The sequence below is a fragment of the Prionailurus viverrinus genome, chromosome D4 (genome assembly GCF_022837055.1).
Source record: "Prionailurus viverrinus isolate Anna chromosome D4, UM_Priviv_1.0, whole genome shotgun sequence".
NCBI classification, from domain to species: domain Eukaryota; kingdom Metazoa; phylum Chordata; class Mammalia; order Carnivora; family Felidae; genus Prionailurus; species Prionailurus viverrinus.
The window spans coordinates 117821-140773 of record NC_062573.1 but is presented as its reverse complement, the minus strand read 5'-3'; the positions used below and the strand labels follow the sequence as shown (position 1 = coordinate 140773).

The window sequence follows — 22953 nt, the reverse complement described above, 5'->3', positions numbered from 1 at the left end:
CACAGCCTTGGAGTCGGCCTTGCTGGGTCCTGGCTCCACGTCTAATGAGATCTCGGTCTTAGGAGACCTTGGGCGGGTCTCCTCTCCTGAAGCCTTGGTTTCCTCATCTATGAAATGGGGAGAGTGACCGGGTCCGCCCTGTGGTGTTGTGTGAAGGAACTGCTGCCAGTAGTGGTGAGCGCACAGTAAAGTCTGGCCCGGGGTCCAGGTGTCACTGCGATCACTGGCTTGCCAGCCGTGTAGGATGGAGGGTAGTGGTGGCGAGTTTGGCATTAGCCTTCAACCTCTGCTGCTGGCCGGCTGGGGGCCGGGGCCAGCTCGGGGTGCTTCGGTAGCCGGGTGGGGCTGGGGCTGGCCCGGGTTGTAGGGGGCCGTGGGTCTGACACCCCTCTCCCCGTCCCCACCCCCCGCTTTGTTTGGTAGGCGTACGCTGACTACATCGGGTTCATCCTGACCCTCAACGAAGGTGTGAAGGGGAAGAAGCTGACCTTCGAGTACAAAGTCTCTGAGGTAGGCACAAGCAGGGAGCCCCTCCCAAAACAGCCCATAGAGTCGTGTGCTCGCTGCCCACGGCGGCCAGGGCAGAAAATGAGATCGTCCAAGCACACGTGCGGGTTGGCGTTTTGGTGTCTGTATGGCTGATCTTTTCTGTTCTGTTTTGTTCAATCTGTGAGTTGATGTATGTTTATAAAAATGGGATCAAGCTAAACATGCCGCTTGATAGCCTGCATTTTTGCTAACTGGTGTTTTTACGTAACTTTTTAAATTAAAAAAAGATCGCGAATGAAGGAAGCGAGCTCACTTCTGTTAGCGAAAGGGTCACTAACAGAAGCGTATTAACAGCGAACTGACCCCCGCCTATGTTCCGTCTCCTACCCAACTTCCCGGGGCAGCCCTGCACAGTTCGGGGAATGTCACCCAGACCTGCCCTCTGAGCTCCCCCTGTCCCTCTGCCACCATGGAAACGGCTGCCTCATCCAGCCGGCCCTCGTTTGCTTAAAGAGCCCCTAACTGTGGACTTCTAGGTTGTGTCCCTAAATGTCTCTGCTCTGAATGTCTCTGCTCTGAACATCTCTGCGTATAGATCTGTGGGCGCTCTTCCCTGAGGAACCCTTCCGGAAGTGGGGATGTTGAGTTGAGGGTGCACACGGCAGGGTGGGTGCTCTCTGGCTGCTGTTTCGGAGACAGGGTGTTCGTGAAGAGAGGCCGAGAGCTGCGGGGAGGTGCGGGGCCTGCAGGCCGTTAGCTCTTGCCGGATGCCGTCTCCCATGGCCGGGCCCCAGGCCTCCAGTGGCCTCTTCAGTTCCTATCCCAGTTGGCCCGTAGTCACCTTGAGACTCTTATCTCAGACACCAGGGTGCGAGTGGCCTCTCAGTGTCCCACCCTGTTGGGCCAGGCCTGGCTCTGTCACGACCGGGTCTCTCCACCTGTCCCGAGGCTGGCATTGCCCCGCTGGCCCTCACACCCTGCCCCGTGAGAGCTGCCCCTTCCTGGGCCGTAACTGGCCGCTGGGTGGCTGAGGTCTCGTTCTGTGACTGGAGAGGAGCCAGGCCTGTGCTGGGAATAGACAGCCTTCTCCTGGGAGCTGGCCCACTAGTGATTTCGTGGGTCGGGAGAGAGTGGGCTCGTCCTTGGGCCTGTGGTGAGGGAAGCTGGGCTGGGCTCAGTGGGCGGGAAGTATGGTGGAGGAAGTCTAATTACAGGGGGATGTTCTAATTACCCTGGCGGATCCTGAGCTGCCAAATCCCCCTCGGGTCCCATAATTGCCCCTGACACTTGGATGGTAGACTCCACGCCAGCCAGGTGTTGTCCTGGCTCAGGAGCTGTTCTTGTGGCGGGATCGCAGCGTGCTTTAAGTGCTTGGGTTCTGGAGGCAGGCCGACTGGGTTTTGATAACCTCTCCCTTCCGAGCTGAGTGGCTTTGTCCCTCTCACGCTCTCGCTCTTCATCTGTAGGCGGAGGAGCCAGCAGACCTAGTCATGGCCCCTGGGGGAGATTCACTGAGCTCTTCCTCGTAGGGTTGTTGGTATAGTGCTCGGTGCGTATTGCACACAGGGGGTGACATTGTCATTGTGAGGTCTTATCACTAGCTGTTTCTCAGGTCTGAGTTCTAGCAGTGATGTTATTGCTTCATTTGGAGGCTCTTCCTGAGCTGGGTGGGGTTCATCTCAGCGCCGGGGTCGTGGGCTGCCTCTCATGTGCTGGGCAGAGGTGACTAGTTTGGCCTCCAGGGGCCTCCCGGCTCCTGTCCTCAGCTGTTAGGGCATTGGAAGGAGCGGCTCACGGCATGTGGTCTCAGCCCACAGACGGGGGCCGAGGGCCACGGGCTGCTCGGGGCTCCTACTTCCTCCCATTCCTGCTTCCTGCTGCCGCTGCCAGGATGGCAGCTGGGGAGAGGGCAGCACGGCCTTGGGTGTCGGGGCCTCCAGACCAGCAGCAGCAGAGGGAACAGGCAAGGGCAGTGTAATGAGGCTGTCTAGACCAGCATTTAGAAGGCTTTCGTTAAGTTTGAGATTCTATCTGTCCTAGAATCTTTGGGGGTTCAGGTGTCTGATTTTTGTAAAATGTGAGTAGATAAGAGGCTTGGTTTTGCTGCTGTTCGGTTGGATTTTTAAGTTGGAGGCAAAGAAGAAGAAAAAAAAAAACCCTGACAGGTAACGTTTGGGAGAAAATTGTACTGGTCCGTGAAATCCAAGAGGAATCATTGGTTTAAGGAAACGGAGGGTAGCTCAAATGGTTGTTTGTCCTTCCTGGGGGCTCCGGCCCACAGCACCCCCCCCCCCCCCACCTTCAGCCCCTCTGCCTCAGTCAGACAATAGAGGCAGCCCCTGTGTTCTGAAAGCCCTCTCTCCGGGAGGAGCTAGGAGCCTTTTAATTATTCATCGCCCCAGCCGAGCCAGCAGCTGGGGCCTGGCTTCCGCAGCCTCCCAGCACCTTCTTTATCCCCTTCAGTGCCTTGCCCACCACGGAGATCACCAGGGAGTTGGCCAGGCTGGTGCTTCCCTGGGGCCAGGATTACTGAGCCGTCCCTCCTAAGTCCCAGTTGCTGCGTGGGGTCAGGCTTGCTCTGGCCTTATCGGTTCCTGGTGACCTGGTTCTTCGCAAAGCTGGCTTTGGCAGTGCTTTCTGTCACATTTCAGCTGGGCAGCTTTAGTCACCCTGGCCCTCTGCCTCGGCCAGGTCTACAGGGACCTTCTCCTCTTGCAGGTAACTTTTACTCTCCTGCACCGCCAAGCATAGAGAAAGGGAGGTGAGGGATGGCTGCAGTCAGGCCAAGGCCATGTTGCACAGCGCCAGGGGGCGCCATTGCCGTGGACCGCAGTGTCTTTAGTGCCCCTGGAACTGTGGGCGGGGAGGGTGCGGGGTGGGGGCGCTGGCTGACATGTATTCTGTTGGTTCAAATCCACTCCCCGCCCCCCTCCCCCCCCCCCCCCCCCCCCCCCCCGCCCCAGCTCTCAGACTGTTCCTCTGCAGGGCCTTGCAACGCAGCAGTGGACCTGACCGTGCCTCGCCTTCCTCCTCACAGCTTCTCATGTGGGTCCCACCCTGGTAGCTCGTAGTATCAGGGGTTCCTGTGTGTGCCTAGTGGACGCAGGCAAGACCTGCTTCTTGGCAAGGTCTGCTTTCCCAGGGCTGTCCACCTCCGCACACGCTCTGCCCTTGTGCCCTCTGCTAGCCTTTTGTCGTGGCCTATTTACTTACTCATTTCTTGATTTTGCAAGCCACAGGCAAGAAGGAGCCCTTTTCTCGCGAGCCCTCCCAGACCTCTGTCTCGGATAGCCTCACCTGGTTTCCTCATTGAGTAACATCGTGTGTGCTAACGCTGCCCTGGCCTGCGGCACCGATTCCACGCCTTGGTTCCTGCCTGCTGTGGGAAAGGTGTAGGGCGATGGGCTCCCAGACACCGCAGCCCCACAAAGCACCACACAGACTCGGCCCTACAAAGCCTCACAGGCGTTTGTACCTATGACCCGGCAGGTCCACAGAGTGGGAGTTAGCAGATTGTTGATGGGAGTGAGCGTATATTTGGAAATAACCCAAGCATTTAGCAGTGAGGGATTTGGTAAAAAATTATAGCACATTGGTGCAGTGAAATGCTATTCGCGTATTAAAGGCTATTGTAAGATTGAGTTTACGTGTTGAGGCGGAACGAGGCTCATGAGGCACTTGACAAGGCTACAAGGCAGTGCGTGTCCCATGACCTGTGTTTTATTTTTCTTTTTTATGAAGACTGGCAGATCTCTTTGTGTGTGTGTGTGTGTGTGTATGTGTGTGTGTGTGTGTGTGTGTGTGTGTGAGAGAGAGAGACCTGTGTTTTGGAGCCTGTGTGTGTATAAACGTATGCCGCGGCCCCCGCCCGGCACTGGCAGCCTCTGGATTGCGGTGTGGTCCCGTCCCAACCTTAGGAGGTGTTTATCATCACACCCATTTCCGAGGTGACGAAACAGCTTTGATGTCTACAGAGTTGTCAGATTGCTGTGTTCTGCACCAGAGACTAATCCCATATTGCATGGCAGCATCGTTTCACTTAAACAAACAAACAAACAAAAAACCCAAACACAGGCTCTGAGAATTCAAGCCACTTTCTCAGTGTCTCACAGCCCCTGATGGCGTTTTCAGGTGGATTTGAATCCAGGTCTGTCGGCCTTTAAATCCTTTCCACGAGAAACAGTAGAAAACACTATAAAAAGACAAAATCGGAGACTACGTTAAAATGTGAATAGCATTTATTCCCGGGTAGCGGGATTTGTCCTCTTGCTTTGACATGCCTGTTTTCTGTGATGAGTTGGTGTCGTGCACCCAACAGGAGACCCCAGTACAAGGTACTGAAGAAGATCAGGACTGGGGTTCTTGCTTATCCAGCAACTTCTTCTTGATAGGCTGGCTCTAGGAGACCAGGTGGTGAAGCCACTCCTGTCCCTTCAGCCACATGCTGGTCCCTTTCTGTTAAGCTCACCGTGCGCCCCCGGCCCCTCCTTCATATTCAGCATGGTCGAGAAGAAAGGGGGACAGCCAGGAGAATGCCACTTAATGCCATGCCTAGGGGTCATTGTCCCCTGGCAGTTGGGACTTCGCTCTGTGGCTCTAGCTGGAGGCCACTAGCGATTGTGGCTTGGCCCCCTCTATTTTGTCCATTACAGGCCATTGAGAAGCTGGTCGCCCTTCTCAACACGCTGGACAGGTGGATCGATGAGACCCCTCCGGTGGACCAGCCCTCTCGATTTGGGAACAAGGCCTACAGGACCTGGTATGCCAAACTCGACGAGGTGAGGCTGCCCCGGGACATGCTTGGGGGCTGGGCTAGGGGTGTGGGAGACTTCGGGCATCTCAAAATCACTGGGGAGTTTGTTAAACAGCAATTCCATTTGCCAAAAATACGAATGCATTTACCCTGTACCCCGGCCGTCTTCTGGGAATCACTGCCGTGGAGGCCCGTTCCTCAGCACAGTGCTGGTAATCAGGTCCGCGTTTGCATCAGCAATAGATTCCAATGTCCCAGGTGTCCGTGTGCAGGGCATCAGTTGAATAAGCTTGTAGATCCAGCCTGGAGTACTACGCGGCTCTGAGAAAGACGAGGAGGCTGACTCGGGAGCTCAGGGGAAGGTGCTCTGGGATTTGTTGTTCCGTTGAAGAGGAGTCTGGGCTCTGACACGCGGTGAGCTACTTTTTGGCAGGAAAGAGACACATAAAAAGACATGTTTGTGTTGCTCAGTGTGCATAAAGAAACTCACTGGAAGGATGCACAAGAGGCTAATAAAGCTGTGGTTTCTCTGAAGGCAGGGGAGAGTGGGGAGGGGGACAGAAACTTCTCAGTGCATCCCTTTTATAATGCGTTTGTTTTTGAATCGTGTAACGGTGATACCTGTTCAAAGCAAGCAAAAAAATAAAATGCAGGATCCTGGGCCCTGCCCTTGGAAAAACAGTCTTTAGGGTAGAGACCCGGAAGCCAGATTTTCCACAGGTCCCCAGGAGATTTTCGGGTGTCCATAGACTGAACTTAGAGAAACTTGGGTCCTGATTTGTCTGGCTCAGTGTTTTTGCCTGGAGCAGAGGGGAGTCCCGAGGACCCAACAAAATACCGTCCCTGCCTAAGAGCAGCTTGGGGCTGCCTCTGGACTGATGGTCTTTTTTTTTTTTAAGATTGCGTGGAGTTACTGGCTTAAAGGAAGTTTAACACATCAGAGCTGTACAGCTTGATGGATCTTTCTTCCTTCCTTTCTTTCTTTTCTAAAGGAGATAGAAGTTTATTGACGACACCGCCAGGGAGCGGCAGGCAGGACAGCAGAGGAGAGGCTGTCTGCAACCTCGATAGAGCTTAACCTAGGTTTTTACTCTTGCACCTGCCACCTGTATCAAGCGATAAAACATTCCAGCCTTCTAGCAGGGTCCTTATGCCTCCTTGAGTTGATATCCCCCAAACTCCTCTGATTTCTGTCCCATAGACCAGTTTTACCTGTTTTTGAACTGCCGACAGACGTGACTTCTTTTGCTCAGTGTCACGTCTCTGAGATGCACCCGTGTTGTGCGGAGCAGTGGCTCTTTTCCGCTGCGGTGTGGTGCCCCATCACATAACCAGCCCACAATCTGCTGCTGATGGATACTGCAGTTGAGGGCTGTTCCCACATTTGGGCTACGGTAAATGATGCTGCTGTGACCATTCTCGCACGCGTGTTTTGGTGGACGTGTGGCACACATCCTCGCTGCCCTGGGGACATCAGTGACTTACCAGATTGGGGCAGGGGGTTGGATGGCTTCTTTTCCATCCCCTCCTATCTTGTCCTAGACCCTTGTCCCCCGGAGGAAGGCTCAGCAGGCTAAAAGCCGCCCCAGGTCGTCTCTCTGTAGCGTGAGAGGTATCAGAGGAAATGTCTCCCTCCTCCTCTTTCTGCAGCCAGTCAGAGCAGGGAGCCAGGCCGGCCTGGCGTGGCCAGCCGGGCCCCAGCCAAATGCTGCCCCTGGGTGCCTGCCCACCGGGATGCTGCCTAATCTGCTGCCACCACTTTGTGTCTCTTCTGTTATCAGGAAGCAGAAAACTTGGTTGCCACGGTGGTCCCCACCCATCTGGCAGCTGCCGTGCCCGAGGTGGCCGTTTACCTAAAGGAGTCCGTGGGGAACTCCACGCGCATCGACTATGGCACAGGTACCCGCCACTCCGTGTTTCCTTGGCTTCGCTGCGGCCTCTTTTTGGGCTGCTTCCTTCGTGCCCTGGCTCGTTTCGGGGGCCCTCTGAGCAGGCCGCCTTTCAGGGCCAGCTGGGTGCAGCGCCCCGGGTCGCGGCGCAGGGAGGCCTGGGGCTCCCTCCACGGCTCTGTCGTGGTCCACCAGGGGGCGCTGCTGCCACGTGCATGGTGTCTGTGTGCGGCCTTGGTTCTCTTTGTAAAGCCCAGCTCTGTGAGCTCATCGCCATCGCAAAATAATTTATTGAGTGCTTACTATATCTCAAGGCAACCCCTCCCCAGGCCCTTGCGAAATGAAGGACCTCAGTAGCCTTTGGCAGCATCGTGGCACGCCCTCTCCCCGGCCCCGCGTCTGCGTTGAGTTCTCCGGGAGAGGCAGGCCCCTCAGGAGGGAAGCGTTGTCTGGGTGGGGGTAACTGAGGAGGCCTCCGCTTTGGTAGGCCCAGCTTTCTGACCTGACCCGAAGCAGCAAGTCCGAGAGCGGCTGCTCTTTTGGGCCTTCCCCTTGCCTGCAGCTCGGGTTCTCCAGGAGGAGCACAGGCCGTAGAGGCAGGCTGGGAGAAGGGCCCCCTTGGACCTGGGTCACGGGGAGGTTTTGTCTTCTGCTCCCCTGTTGCCGGGGAGCAGGTTTATCAAGTGTTGGGGGACTTCCGCGGGTAGGGCCCTGACTCAGAACAACAAGGAAGAACCCCGAGGGGAGACTGGCCAGGTCAGAAGTGGGGAGGTTTCTTCCGTTCTCAGGGGTGCAAGAGCCCCTGAGTAGGGTTGCTGGGACTCTGGTGGGTGGCGATGGGAAAGCCTGCAGGCGAGAGAAACTGCTCACAAGCTTCCCAGGCCCTGAAGGCACCTTCATTCTACAGAGATGGGACAGGAGGTCGCTGAAACATTCTCTCCCTGCCTCCCTCCAAATAGATACTTTTTGGTAACACTATGAACCATGGCATTCAGTCCGGAATCCAGTCAGTGGTTTCTGTAGTACTGCCCACTCCTATTTGACATGGCTGGGAAAGGAAGGGGGTGCCTTTTGACCCTGTGATGTGACCGTGCGTTGCCTGCCTGGAAGCCTTCAGTGGCTCCCGTTGCTCTTAGGATAAAGTCTGAGCTTTTTACTGTGGCAGCAAAAGCCTATCTGATCGCCAGCCTCATCTTGTTACACTTTCTCCCTTGCCCTCTCTGCTTTAGCCACACTGGCTGCCTTAGCGTTCTTCGAACATACCTTTTTTTTTTTTTTTTTTTTTTTTTTTTTGCCTCAGGACCTTTGCACATGCTGTTTCTTCTCGGTTAGATTGCTCTTCTTGCTTCCCTCACACCCAGTGCCTTGCCAACTCTTATTCATCTTTCAGATTCACTTTTACTTCCTTGGGGAAACCTTCTTGAACCCTTATGTCAGGATTCCCTTGTGATATCCTCCAATTATCACTCCATCCTCCTTCAGAGCTAGAATTATAGAAGTGATCATCTATTTAATGTTTGTCATCCTGATAGATCATAAACTGTCAAACAAGGGCATGGACTTAAGTCTCCCTGGTGCCTGATATGGACAGTGGCTGCCGTCGTAGTAGGTGCTCAGTAGAGAGCACAGAATTGATGAGTGAGTTAAACAAAATAAAATGCAAGTGTCTGTTTAAGAAGTCCTCAGCCTCGGCCCATTAGGAATAGAATTACATTAGTGGTAGATCTCAAGAGGGCCTGGGTCTTTCTAGAAAGGGAGGTGGCCCCATTATCTCCATGTTGACCTCCGTCCGCAGGGGGCAGGTATCAGTGATTTGCACTCTGGTGAGATCAAGAACAGTCCCACTCGTTTCTCTGGAAGCCTGTCGACCTCAGCTGGTTTTTCTCCCCCAGGACATGAAGCAGCCTTTGCTGCTTTCCTCTGCTGCCTCTGCAAGATTGGGGTGCTCCGGGTAGACGACCAAATAGCTATTGTCTTCAAGGTGTTCAATCGGTGAGTGAGAGGAGGGGCAGTGGGGGTCTCTTTCCTCCTTGTCACTGTCACACTGAGGGCAGGGTGCTGGAGGGCTCTCCTGAGCGCCTGTTTCTTCTTTCGGCCCGTCCTCATCAAGCCCTGGCTGTGGATGGGGCACCCAAGACAGAAGGACTGACAGGTTCAGTTTCAAGGAAGAACAAGGGAAGGAAATGTCACGTACCGACTGCTAATGCTTCCGTGGCTCTGCCATGCAGCTCCCTCCCTTGATCTCCCCAGCAGCCTTCGTTTCTGTTTTATAGACGAAGAAACAGAGGCCCAGAGAAATCAGCTGTCTTCTGATCACTGAGGCCACACAGCCAGCTGAACCCAGGCAGTGGGACTCTGACCCCCCCCCCCCGCCCCCCCCCCCCCCCCCCGAAACCCCCTACCCGGCAGCACAGGTGTGGTATGGTCACCGGAGCGCTCTGACAGTGCCTGTTCTGGGCCCCCCTCTGGCGATGCTGATGCCAGAGCTCCCCAGATGCCAGAACTGACACAGCCCCTGAGAACAGGGAGGGTGGGAGCCGAAAGGCCCCAGGAGATGATCTGCTTTGTCTCCCGGCCACTTTCCTACAGGCAGGCCAGAGTTGGAGAGCCTGAGGCTCCTGCCCAGGGTGTCACGTTGTCAGGAATTGGTGGTGCTAAAACCCCCTTCCCCGGGCCAAAAGAAGGCTGAACGTGGGAGAAGAAAATAAAGCCACATTATTTTGAGAGTACCAGCTGATGCATAACTTACGCGTGTGGATTTTAATTGAAATAGAGACCAGTTACGCTCTCAGGTGGCTATTTCTGGCCTCCATGAGCTCCCAGTGGCAGAAGGCTTGAGGCCGGCTTTTTACTTTGTGCTGCCTCTTTTTTCACCTCCCTCTTGCGCAGGTACCTCGAGGTTATGCGGAAACTCCAGAAAACGTACAGGATGGAGCCAGCCGGCAGCCAGGGAGTGTGGGGCCTGGACGACTTTCAGTTCCTGCCTTTCATCTGGGGCAGCTCACAGTTGATAGGTACTGGAGAGGGGGCGCCTACCCCTCCGCCCCCCAGGGTGCGTTCTCTGTCCCCCCCCTCCTCCCCTCCTTACTTCCGCTCCGGGCAAACGGTGACAGCTTGTAAAGCAGGCATTAGACCGGCTATTGACGGAGGCTGTTTGCTGTCGACCTTCTGCTGCGAGCGAGCCGGTGAGGCAGGCTCGGGAAGGCGGAGGCAGAGTGTGCCGAGATAATGGAAAGTGACACGGGCTGGAGCGAGGGCGCTCGCCTGGCGCGTAACGGGCTGGTGTGAAACGCGCCCCAGCTCCTGGCAGCAGCTGCGGGGTTTTATGTTGAAAACGAGGGGCTCTTTTGACTCGGTGACTGGCGTCATCCACTGTTATCATCGAGCTGTGTGCCAGGGGGCCCGTCAGGGAGCGGCCACCAAGTGCTGGGCAGTGAGCCGCTTCCGGTGGGCGCGGTGTAGCGGTTCCCCCCACTCTGAAACTGCTTTCCAGGCTCGGGCGGCGCACTGGGATCTGCAGCAGGTGAGGGTCGGGTGGCAACTTCCGCTTTGACGTAGGATTAACTGCCTACAGAATAGTATTAATGAATGACCCTTGGTGAATATTTTGCTCTGTGCCAGGCACTGCTCTAAGCGTGTTGGGTAGATTATCTCCCAGAACCTTCTCAACGACGCTGGGAAGGGTCTTTGCCAGCACGAGACCAGCCACCTTTGACTAACACTTCACTTGTACGGGCACCATGGCGAGTGATCCCCGATCAGGTAGTGAGAGGGAGGTGCCGTTCATGTCCCCACTGCACGGATGAGGAAACGGAGCCTCGGAGGGCTGTAGTCACTGGTTCAAGGTCACGTAGCTAGAAAAAGGCAGAGCCAAAGCTCGTTCACTAGGATACACACACAGGTCCTTCATTGCTCCCACAAGGTCAAGTGTTGGCACATGGGCAGGACTGTGGCCCCGGGGTGGGTGTGGAGTGCCCTGGGCTGAGGTGCTCCGTGGGGGGAGTGCCTGCTTCTGAACCCCGGGGCTCTTTGCCATTCCCAGACCACCCGTATTTGGAGCCCAGGCACTTCGTGGACGAGAAGGCCGTGAACGAGAACCACAAGGACTACATGTTCCTGGAGTGTATCCTGTTTATTACTGAGGTGAGGGGAGGGGGTGAGGGAGAAGCCCGTGGCAACATCCAGGCCGAGAGGAACCTGAGGCTGGTGGCTTTGGGGTGAGACAGAGGAGCCAGGGCCCTCGCCTGGAGACAGCAGGGTTGGCCCCAGAAGGTGGGCTGTTGGAAAGGAAGCCACACTAGGCCTCTGCAAGGTTGTAAGCCAGCTTTTGACTGTCCAGGATCTCGTCCCCCAAATCAGTGGTCTGGGGTTACTCCTGAACCCCATGGAACTTTTGAGCTGTGGGACTGAGACGCAGTCACTAGCTGGACTTGGTGACCCGTGCGGCAGGTCCGAAGGGGTGGGTGGGGCCCACGAGGCCTGTCCAGCCACGTGCACGGGATGTGTGTGGGGTGAAGCCGTTGCAGGAGTTGGAGAGACTCATGTGGACAGCAGGCTAGATTTCTGGGGACACATCTGTGTCGGTACCTGGGGACATGGACCAGATGTGGTGCCGGAGGTGAACCAAGACGGCCTGGACCCCTAGCCCGCCTGGCAGGGGGGTGCTTAACTGGGCGCTGTTGCCCGCTGAGGCAAGGTCTCCCATTTCCTCCAGATCACCCGGGGAACTTGTTAAAACGCACATTCCTGGGTCCAGCCCCAGCTTTCTGAGTCAAGAATTTTGGGAGACAAGAACCAGGAACCCGTATTTAAATACACCTGCCAGGTGACTTTGCATGGAATTTGGGGACTCACTGCTCCTAGGGCCTTTCTCTCAGGAATTGTCGGGGCCTTCAATCCTCCCTGCTGCATACCTGTCCCCCTCACCCCGGAAACTTTCAAAGGGCGCCCTGATTTTGCTGTCCGGAGAGGGTCTTGCCACTGTCCTCTCTTCCAACACCCACATGCACCTCTGGCCCCAGTGATGCCCCTGGCACGACTGTGGTCTCCTCCCCACTGAGGCTGCTCTCTCGGCTCCTGTCCCGAGCCCCCTGAGCCCCCTGAACGGAGGAGAAGCCTGGTTAAGCAGCCGTAGCCCCAGGCTCCTCATGGTCAGCGTTCGGCTCAGGCCTCTGCCAAACTGCAGAGGCCAGAGGGGAATGACACGTTTTTCCAAGTCAGCAAATGGAGCTGGAACTGACGGCTGGGCGGCCACCGCTCCAGTCTCAGATCTGCTGCCTTCAGCAGTGTGGCAGGCCCAAGGTCGGAAGGACTCGGGGCAGCCTGGCTCATTGCCTCATGAGCCAGTCACGTGCTGCCCTTTCCAGAGTGGGATGTGAGGGTCTGGGGAGCCCTGGGAGACCCCAGGAGGAGCAGGAGGAGCAGGGTAGAGAGAAGGGGTGCGCGTTCTAAGCTGAGCCCTGCTCTGCTCACTTAGGGGTAGAAGACTAAGCTGTTCTGGCTCCCTCTGGTGGCTGGCCAAACCCCGGGGTCCCTGTCAGTGACTCGCAAGGAAGAAGGTCGGGCCGGGCCTCGGGGAATATGGGAATTGATTCCAGGTTCAACTTTTGTATTTTTATTTGGTTGGTTGGTTGGTTACTCTGGTATAAAAACCCAAAAGCTTTCCTGAAGTTTGGGATGCGGTTCCTCTGCTGGAGAAAATCCTACAGCGGCCACTAGGTGGCACTAACGGCACATTGAACTTTGAGGAGGTTTTCGTAACTTCCTTGGCTGAGAGGCAGACCCTAGAGTTTTTGCTTGTTCTGCACCCTCTCCGCAAGGCCTGGTTTTCACTTTGGGTCTAGGTGCTGGGGCATGGTGGCAAACACTGACTGCTGGCAGGGCTGAGGGCTCCCTTCCGTCCTCCTGGCCAAGCGAAGACCTGGCTGGTGTGGTTGCTGATGCGGCTGCGCGGGGCCAGTTCTCTGGAGCTCTGGTCTGGGCTACGCCCACCCCCCCCCCACCCCTCCCACCCCCCCCCCCACTCCCCTTCCACCTCACACCAGTGTGTCCTGTTGCTGGTCCGTGAATGAGTGGCCTGGCCTGGCCCACCCTGACCCAGGGAGGCTGAAGGCCCGTCGCTGGGACACAGGGACCCGGAGGCCTGTGCAGAGTTCAGTTCTGTGTGCTTCGGTCTGGAAAAGACGGTGTTGCCTCTGGAGACCTGGGGATCAGGATGGCTGGTGCAACTGGGAGAAAAAACCAAAACAACAAGAAGTGGGAAATGGAACTGGGCGTCTCCTCCTCGTCTCCCAGGACCTGCCCTGGTCGCCCTGGGCATCCCGGATGAGGGACACCACCTTGCAGGGCTTCTGCTGTCTCAGGAAATGCAGCCCTGGCGCCTTTAAGAGCCCAGGGCAGGCAGGAAAAGAATTTCAGTTTCAATCTGGCTTCTAAATTTGGAGTTTTGGGAAGGGAGGGATCAGATTTCAGCTGGAAGGGAAGGAGCTGACAGGAAGGCGCTGTGCAGAGCCTCTCCCCATCCCCCCTCAGTTACTGACAGAGGAACCATTTACAAAAGGCCGATTCTCTTGGGAGTGGAGAGGCAGGAACGCAGCGTCTGTGAGTAATTTCCTGCTCAATATGGCTGCTCTGACTCACACGATTCCCCTGGGGTCACTGCGGGACTGCAGCTTGCTTGCTCGTTCTCGCTCTTTCTCTTCTCCCTTTGTGGCTAGAATGAGCTAATTTTTTTTTTGTCTTCTTGCTCCCGATTCCTTTTTTCCCCTCGTCTCTTTTCCTTTCCCAGAGTTGCAAAGTCCCCTCCTGAAGGACTTAGGGTGGCCTTGGGGCACCGCAGGCCCGGGGATGGGGGGGGGGGGGCGTGGGATGTGGGGCAGCCCCTCTAAAGAAATAGCATCTCTGGCCTTTCCATGGGGTCAGAGCAGGCCAGAGAGGCCTTTTGGGGTCCCTCCCTGTGCCCCTAGTGGTTGAGGCTAGCCCACGAAGCAGAGCCTCTGGTTTCCCAGAGTCGTCTGCTGGCCCTGGCCTCGGGGCCCTGGCTGAGCAGGCTTATGGAGCTGTGCTGGGGGATGAAGCCGGCAGGGTGCCCCTGGGGTGGTTTGTTCACAGGGCCTTGCCCAGACTGAAACTGGTTACACATTTCCAGTGGTCCCTGAGGTTCTCAGGGCCTGGAAGTGTGCAGAAGACTGGAGCCTGCTGCTGGTCCCCAAGGGGCAGAGAGCCGTGGGGGAAGGGGCGGGGTGAGGGGAAGGGCGGGTTGTTGGGGGCGGAGCCTGCTTGAGTAGGATGGTTGGAACAAAGCTCCTGGAAGGCCAGGCCCCATAGGCTAGGGGCACCGGAGGAGGGAGCCACCCTGGAGGAGGGAGTGTTAGAAAGAGAGAGGAAGAGAAAGAAAGTGGGTGTAGACCCTGATCCTGGAAAAGCCCTGGGAGCACCAGGGTGGGTTTTTGTCTCTGTCTTAGCACCTTGGGCTGTGGCCTCCCTACTGGAGGAAGGAGCCTGAGGTCCTCGCTACCGAACCTGGGAGTTGAGACAGGCTTTTGGGGAACTTCGGGCAGGGAAGGGAGGTGACAGCAGTAAATGGCAGCACTTTGGACTTAAATCTTGCATTTTGGTGTGAGGCCCTCGCTGGAGAAGTGAGGGGCGTGTAGGAGCAGGTCACTCACGAGCCCACAGCCAAACGGTGGGGGTGTCGTGTGCTCCTGGGCCCTTATTCTTAGGCCCAATATGGAGAGGGAGCTTTGGGTCCATCCTTTCTCCCTGGAGCAGCTCTCCCCCAGCCCCACCTCCAAGCACAGCCTCTTCTGGAACCTTCCACCCCCTCAGGGTCCAAGTCTCTGCTTCCTTGCCAGCTCAGCCTCTTTGATTTTCAGACTCTTTCTTCTGAAGCCTGGGGCTCAGGGCGCTGAACCCCTTTCCCCCAGGCAGCCTTGTGAAGCGCCCGTTAACAAATGCACCGGCCTTGTGCGGAGGGGTCCACGCAGGCACACAAGCCTCCCTGTCTCAGTGCTGTGGTTTCTGATGTCATGGGAACTTCACTGGGCTTGCTGCAGAATCGCTTTCCTTCCTGGAGGGTCAGAACTCTGGGCAAGAGGAGGGACGGGAATGGAGCTGGCCTTGCCCCTGCCTGTCCCTTGCCGCTGTCGTCATTGCCATCCCTTCCCTGCCCCCCAGCCAGGTCAGGCAGACCGTCTAAACAGACCTTCCTCCTGAATCTGCTGCAGGTGCCCCTGGCTCAAGGCTCACGTCTCCCCCCTCTTTTCCCCCTCTTTTGCTCCCTGTCTTTTGCCTGCCGTTCGGAAGGCAGTTGGGTGCCTGGGTTTGGTCTTTCCCACCTTAGCCTTCCCCTACACGGGCCCCTCCCCCGGCCCTGCCGGCCCCGCCAGGGGCGCCAGTGGCAGGTGCAGCCCGAGTACCTGGTGGTGGGGCCCACCCTGTGCGGGGCTGGGCCGGGGAGGCTCAGGGAGGCTGCTGCTGTTTACCTGGAAGGGAGCAGGTCCCCGTGCTGTTGGAGCGCTCTGCGGCTGGGGGGAGTTGACGGGAGTCTCAGCAGGGGCTTGGGTGGAGATTTTATTTTTCTGAGGCTGCTGAGTGTGGTGGGTGGTGGGAATCAGGCTTCCTTTTTTTGGCTGTGGGAGAAAGAGGGTAACTCTGGGGGTTATGTTTTCCCAGTGGGTCTTGCGGGCCGAGAGAGACCCTGTCTCTGGTACTTATGTGTGCTTGTGTGTGTGTGGAGGGGGGTACGCGCGTGTACGTGCTTGTGCACATGTGAGTGTGCACACCTCCCCCCTGCAGGTGATGCAGCCTGGTCCTTAAGCACACACGCGTACACGTGTGAGCGTGTATGTAGGTGCATATATACGCACACGTATGTGCGCTCTAGCGCGTGTGCATATATTTGTGCGTGCATGTATGCGTGCGTGTGTATACACACATATGTGTGCGCAGCCTTACCGCAGGGAAACGGGATGAGCTCCCAGATGGCCCGCCTCTCCAGCTCTGGATTCTTTTCTTCAGATGAAGACCGGCCCTTTTGCAGAGCACTCCAACCAGCTGTGGAACATCAGTGCCGTCCCCTCCTGGTCCAAAGTGAACCAGGGTCTGATCCGCATGTATAAGGCTGAGGTGAGTGGAGGCTGGCTGGTACTCTTGGTCCTGGGGCCGCCGATCCCCCCACCCCCACCCTGCTGCTCTGCTCCAATCTTGAGCCAGCGCCTCTGACCCTCGAGGCCTCAGTCTCTGTCTGGGGAGTGGGCAGACAGAGAATCCCTATGCTGAGGCCCGGCTCTGCCCAGTGACTGAGGCAAGGCCCTGCTGCCAGGGTCTGTCAGATGGCCAGAGGTCCCTCACAGCTGTGTCTCACATGGGGACACGAAAGTGAAGACATGCTTTGGAGGCATCGTCCAAATTGGCGCTTCTCAGACTTTGGTGGGTCTGATACCCGGGCAGGTAGCCCTCGAGGGAGGCCCAGAGCTGACATTTCTAGCAGTCAGTTCAGGTGGTGTTCTAGTTCTCAGATCTGAGAGGCAGGGTGAGGCGTGGCTCCCCTGAGCTCCCCCTGCTGGGAGGTGGCTGCCCAGCTCTTGAGGGTGTCCCCTGTCCTCTCTCCTCCTCTCTGGCACCTTTTCCCAGCCAAGGAGGTGGCTTTTTTTCTTGCAGGTAGGGAGGAGACATTTTCTTTCCATCCCGTCCCTTCTGTTAGCTTCTTTCACGTCTGTGCACACCGATCCTGGAGCTGCTTGACCTTGGCCAGGGAAGGACCTGGGTGTAAAGTCCCTCACCGAAAGTAACGAGGCCCCGGAGTCCCCTTTTTTCGCCCTCAGGCTGGTGGTCTTCGATGCTGTCCCGTGGGTGCTCTTGACCCCTAGGCTCTTGACCCTTGGCCACCCCTCTCCCGTGGAGGGAGGGACGTTGGTTCTCTGAGTCGGTTTCATTACACTCATATCCCATCAGGGGAGGCAGGGGGAGCAGGGGGGGAGAGGGTATTGGAGGCCGGGGTGTGGCTGCGTGGCACAGATGCTTCCGGTCAGCCCTGTTCCCTCCGCGTGGCCCCGAAGGGGTTAACGGCACTGGAACCGACCGGCCAGGCCCTCTGTCTCCCTTCCGCCCCCTCCCCCTCCGGTTCCCTTCCTCTGGACTTCACATCCTGTGTTTGGGTTCCGGCCCACATACCTCTCTAATCTGAGAGGAGCGTCTGCTGGGGCTGCGCAGGCCAGGCTCCTTCCGGGCTGCGGCCCGCTGGGCCCTCCGGTCTGGCTGTCCCCCCGCCCAGAGAGCACGCGGGTCACGGCGCTCCGGGCGTCCTGTTGTTCCTGACACCCCCCCCCCCCCCCCCCCCGCCGGTCCCGCTGTGGGTGCTGCTGGGGACCTTGTCACCCTGCGGAGCCCTCCCCACTGCGGGGGCCCGTGTGCAGCGAGTGAGGGGCGCGGGGGGGCCCCTCCAGCCTCCCACCCCCACTCCGGGTCAGTCACCAAGGGCAGGACTCTCGTGCCTTCCCAGCTTGGGATCTGAAGTGCTGTTCTTCCCGCAGGGCTCTTACTTAAGTGACTCTAAACTTACCTTGAGCCGGGCCCCCTCGGGGCAGAGCGGGAGCCCCTGCCCCCTTCCCCTACCTGCCCCTTCCAGAGGAGGAGCCCCAGGCTGACAGGATGAGGGAGGAGCAAGCTAAGAATCCAAATGGCTGGCGGCGGTGCTACAGGAACGAGACAGAAGTCAGCGTAACAGCTGTCGGATTTCTGTGGGTGTGGGGAGACCGGGACCCCAGCTCAGGCCCGGACAGCGGGGACACGCGTGGACCCCGGAGCGCTCCTCCCGAAACTCCAGCTCTGGATGTGCGCAGGCACAGGAGCTGGCAGCCTTGCCGGGCGCTGTGTGGCGGCCAGACCTCTCTGTAGGCCGGTGCTGGAGCCCACTGACTTGTGGTCTAGGAGAGCCACGTCTCTGATGGCTGGCCCTCGTTTGTGCGTTGCTGGGAAATAGCCCTTAGTTTTTGGTCCCCGAGAGCCTGTGGGATCGCATGCTCCCTTCCCAGAGGTCCGAGGAGAAGGACTCGTGTTCTCAGGTCAGCTCTTTGTCCATGGGGAGGACCAGCGAGGCCACCAGTCCTGAAGTCCAGAGCGGCGTCCCCACGGCCAAGGCCACCAGTCAGAGTTGGCTCTTGGAGGCGAGTTGATCGCCTGAGCCGCCGCAGAGGCCCGACTGGGCCTGGCATTAGGCGGCCTTGGGATTTGGGATGGACTGTGTGCGTCTCCAGGCTCTGCCCCTGCCTTTCTGAACCGATCGACCAAATGCTTTCGGTGCCCTTGTGGGCAGCGGGGCCTGTCTTTCCCAAGGGGTGTCGCTGTGCCGGGGCTCCCTTTGGAAGGACCTTGTCGGGGCCTGGAGAGCCCCTTCTCCCCCTTGCATCACTGTGGCATCCAGCTAAAAGGTCCCTGGGGGGCCGGGTGAGCTGAAGATGTCGCTCTCTCGCTCTGCCCAGTTCAGTGGGGGTCCGGGGGGCAGGGGGGTGTTGGTCCATGGCACAGTTAGCTGGGAGAAGGCCTGGCCAGAGGCCCCCTTCTGCTGTTGTTCTGAAGCCTCAAGATTTCCTTTGCCCCAAGCAGCCTCTGGCCTTTAGCCCGGTGCTCTCCTGTCCTGTGGCCCTGGGGAGGCTTGTTCCGGGCCCCTGAAGGCAGAGTGCACAGAACCGCCCCTGCCCCCTCCTGCTAAGCCGCTTGCCTTTGCAGCTTCTCTTGGAGGAGAGCTAGAAACAGGTTGACCTTTGACCCTTTCTGGAATTCCAGGGCCCTGGGGGCCCCCTTTTACAAACTCCTACCACTTCCTTGATGACGTAAGCACACTGGCAGCTGCCTTTGCCTCTGGCCTAGAGCTGCTGGCTGTTCCTCCTCCCCCCCCCCCCCCACACCAGGGACCACCCCCCGGCTGCCTGCTCCCCACTTGCTCTGCCCTGGGCCCAGCAGTCTGGCTGCGGCCTGGAGCTCTGCTCCCACACTGGCCTAGTTTCCTGCCCTTCCACTGCACCAAAAGATTTCCCTTTCCCCGCTCACCTCCTAGGCCCCCTTTAGGCCTTGATCAGCCCCCACCTGACACAGGCGCGGCTGGTCTGAGACGTCCTCGTTTCTGTGCCTGGTCACGGAGGTGTGGGGGCCTGGGGCCAGTCGTGGCACACCTTTGTCTCCCTCAGTTAGATGGATGTTGAGGCCGCAGTCACGGAAGGGGCTCACCTTATCTGAAGCCATAAGTCATGTTCCAACCTAGCCATCCTGGTTATTTTCTTGGTCAAAGGTGTGAGAGCAAATCCTCACATGCCCAGAGCTGCTGCCTGAGAGAGCTCACCAGTGACCAGGGCCGGTGAGGGGAGGCTGGGAGCTGCCCGCAACCCCCCCCCCCCCTCCCGCCACTGCGCCCTTTTCCTGGACTTGTGTGGTGCTAAGCAGTGCTGGGGCCAGAGGCCGGAGGTGTGTGGCCTGGGGCCCGGCTGCCCATGGACCAGGCCAGCTTCTGTGGTAGGCCCTGCCAATATCCCCATCTCCACCAGAGCCCTGGGCTGAGGTCCTGGCTGGGCTGGGTTCAGGGAGTAGGCCATGCCCTGTTCAGTGTTCTTGTCCTCTGCCCCATGCACAGGGCTGCTGGGAATTGCCCTGGGGGTGTGGGGATGTTAACTGATTCTTACTGTCTTGCTCTCAAGTGGCAGGATGCCTTTTTTCAGTCCAGAGAACTGAAAAAAATTGGAGAAAAATGGGCTCTGGACCCTCGTCAAGCTTGTGTCCAAACATCCCTACACTTTTTCTCCAGGGCTGGGGCCTGGGCTAGGGGCTCCCCAGTGGTCTGGAGGGTTCTTTTCATGTCTGGTCCCCAGTTCCCCTCCCTCCCCGCAATGAGGTTGGGCTGCCTGCTCTCCTTCCCTTCCTTTCTCCCTCTCCCTCACTAATGAGTGAGGTCTGATTGTCACGGAGTGGGGGTCTTTGGATAGGAGGGGGTGGTCGGGAAGGGGTCGGAAGCCTTGCTTTTCCCTGAAGGCCTGGGTGCTCCTCTGAGATCATCCCCTTCCTGGGCCCTGGGGGGACACTTTGTGGGAACTGTGCTGGTCCGAGCCTCCGGAGGTGTCCGGGGCTCCCCCGGAGGCCCGAGAGGCCGGGTGGGCCCCTGCAGGGGTGCAGTGCAGTCCTCACCTCTGCTCTTCCCCTCCCCCCCCCCCCCCCCCCCCCCCCCCACAGTGCCTGGAGAAGTTCCCTGTGATCCAGCACTTCAAGTTCGGGAGCCTGCTGCCCATCCATCCGGTCACCTCGTGCTAGGGGCTGAGCATCCGGGGCCACCCAGGCCGCAGTTCCTGTGCCTGCCCTCCCCTGCCCCAGCGCCAGCCGCCCCTGCCCCCTCCCTCTGTTCTTTCTGTTTGCTGAGAGGCTGTCTACTGGGGTGGGTGGTGAGTGTGGGGTTGACGGAGGCTCAGGGCATGAGGCCGAAGGACCCAAAGTGAAGGGAGAAGTGGGCCCCGTCTCCCTGTGGTGGGGAGGGTGTGCTCGGGCCCTGGTCCCGTGCTCGGCCTTCCTCTCCTCCTTCCTCTTCTGTCCAGTCCCGTCTGAGACCTGGGCTCTTCTGCACCGCTGGAAAGGGGAGGAGTTTGCGGTTTCCATTGCTTTCCTTTCCCAAGGCCTGTGGCCTTTCTAGGGGTTGGAGCGCTTGCTCCCTGTGGGGTGGGTCGGTTTCTGAAGCCATGTTTGGGTGGGTGCCTGGGGGTTCTGAAGGCTGGAGGTGGAGGCAGGCGGTCAGCCTGGGGTGGGGTTGGGGGCCGAGAAGCATCGGCTGTGCTGGCCGGTGACCCTCCCAGCTCTTCTTCACGGCTGCCCCCTGGGCCTGCGGCACCTGTGTCTAGTGCCTCCTCACTCTGGCTTCTCTGTTCTTTGGCCTTGGCTTTGCTGGGTTTCGTGGCCGGAGCCGGTCCTGTCCCCCTCTGCCAGGGTAGCCCCTGGGCGCTCGGGAGGGCCCTGGCAGGGCTTGCCCACTGGCTGATTGGGTGAGGCCTGCCTTTCCAAAGTTTCTCAGGCTGGGAGGGGGTGGCTGAGACGCAGGGAGGGGCTCGGGGCCCGCTCTGGTTGTGGGGAGCCTGGATCCTCCTCACATCTTCCGTTCTGCTCCTAACTCCCTGCCGCTTGCTTCTCCAGGGCCCTTTGGCCCTGTTTGCCTGCCCTTCGGGGCGATGGGCCAGGGGCCACCGGAGCACTCAGCAGCGCCCCCTCCTTGTCCTCCCCTCTCCCTGAACTTACCCACTGGTTCTTCAGGTGAGGCAGCGATGCCTCCCCGCCAAGCCCAGGCTTTGGCTGTGAGGATGGGCAGGGCCTGGCCAGGTGAGGGGATGCTGACGTAACAGGTCCTGAGTTTTCTTCTAGGGCTGCTCCTGGGCCAGGCTCTTACAGGCTCTCCCCGGCCAAAGTCCAGGCCTGCCCTTCTCCAGACCCCTGCCCTTTATCTGGGTCCACATCCCCTGTGGGAAGGGGGAGCTCCCAAGAAGCACAATTCAGGGACTTGACCCTCACACCTGGGCCGATGGCCTGGGCAGAGGCCAGGACGGGAACCACGAGAGTCACAGAAATAGTTTTCCTAGGAGAGGTCCAGTGCTGGCCTCCCTCCCAGGGTCCAGATCACCGCCTTCCTGGCTCCTCTTGCCCTGCCCCCTCGGCCTCCCCTGGCCCCGTGCGCCTTCATTGCTGTTCGGATTAAAGCCTCTGTTTTGCACCTGTCACCTGTGTGAGGTGTGTCTTTTCATGCCACACGTTTATTGTTTCTCCACATGCCTGTTTGTCTCCCCATCAGGTCCCCTTCCCTCGGGCCATGGAGTCTGGGGCTGGGACTGTTTCAGCTGGTGTCTGGGCTAAGCTTTTCCTGGGCAGCCAGTGAACGTGCACCGGTCACCCAAGCAGGCTCTGGCGACTCCTGGCTGTCCCCACCCCCAGCTGCAAGGTCTTGTGTAAGTTATTGAATCTCTCTGAGCCTCAGTTTCCTCGTCTGCAAAATGGGGACCATCACAGGGTGATTGCCAGGAGTGAGTGAAGGATGTGAAGTCCTCCGCCCAGGGCCTGGCACAGAGTAAATGCCCTCGGTCACCATGGCCCTTCTAGATGAAGGCAGCCCCTGTGGACTCCAGGCTTGGCGGGGGAGCCTTTGGACCGGACTTGGTTGCAACCCACGCAGCGGCGCCTTTTAGGGATGCACCCCACCCCTTCTGTCCGTGTCGTGCTGGAGTTGGGATTTGGGGGGCTGCAGTACTCGACGCTTCTTGGACACTTCCTCGGACATACGTGTTTCTGGACTTGGTGTATAGATGAGTCTCCTCAGAGAATGAGCCCTTGGCCTTTCTCCTGGCCTTGGAGGCCTTGCCCAGGAGAGCCTGGTGGCCGGGAGCCAACCCCAGCCAACCTAAGGCCCGCTGCGCTGCTTACTAGCTGAGCGGCCCTCGTGATTGACTTTGTGTCTGAGCCTGGTTTCCTGATCTGAAGTATGGGCATAATGATACTCAGGCCATGGATTGTGAGGACCCAGTCATTTCACAAGTGGTTACTGGCCGAATATTCCTTGTTCTAGCGTGGATGACAGCGGCTGACCCCAGAATACCAGAACGTTAGGTAGCGGTGGGTGTTACGAAGCGAATAGCACAGTTCATTAGAGAGGGCAGCAGGCGCGGTTTACTTGAGCTGCAGGGTTGGGAAGGGCACCTCGGAGGAGGCACGAGTCTGAGTCCTGGAGAGAGCTGCAGGCTGAAGGGGGGGGGGGAGCAGCTGGGAGCCCAGCACCCCAGTAGGGTTGGGGAGGGTACACACGTGGGT

The 22953-nt window shown here is 58.4% G+C and overlaps 1 protein-coding gene and 1 long non-coding RNA gene across 2 annotated transcripts in view; one reads left to right on the top strand and one right to left on the bottom strand.

The window, feature by feature from the left end:
- The window catches only part of PTPA (protein phosphatase 2 phosphatase activator), a 31053-nt gene extending 9181 nt beyond the window's left edge, over positions 1–21872 (top strand). Inside the window, exons 4-11 of the mRNA XM_047829152.1 lie at positions 424–510; positions 5142–5267; positions 7024–7141; positions 9024–9123; positions 10021–10145; positions 11174–11274; positions 16150–16257; positions 20350–21872. Coding sequence (XP_047685108.1) covers positions 424–510; positions 5142–5267; positions 7024–7141; positions 9024–9123; positions 10021–10145; positions 11174–11274; positions 16150–16257; positions 20350–20427 — 843 coding nt within the window. The 3' untranslated portion in view covers positions 20428–21872. The remainder of the gene's footprint in view (positions 1–423; positions 511–5141; positions 5268–7023; positions 7142–9023; positions 9124–10020; positions 10146–11173; positions 11275–16149; positions 16258–20349) is intronic.
- Positions 13165–16642, bottom strand: LOC125149947 (uncharacterized). The gene is made up of 3 exons (XR_007146109.1): positions 16087–16642; positions 15615–15761; positions 13165–13358 (listed from the first exon to the last, which is right to left on the bottom strand). It is a non-coding gene; the product is annotated as an uncharacterized LOC125149947 (long non-coding RNA).
- Positions 21873–22953: the final 1081 nt, after the last annotated feature.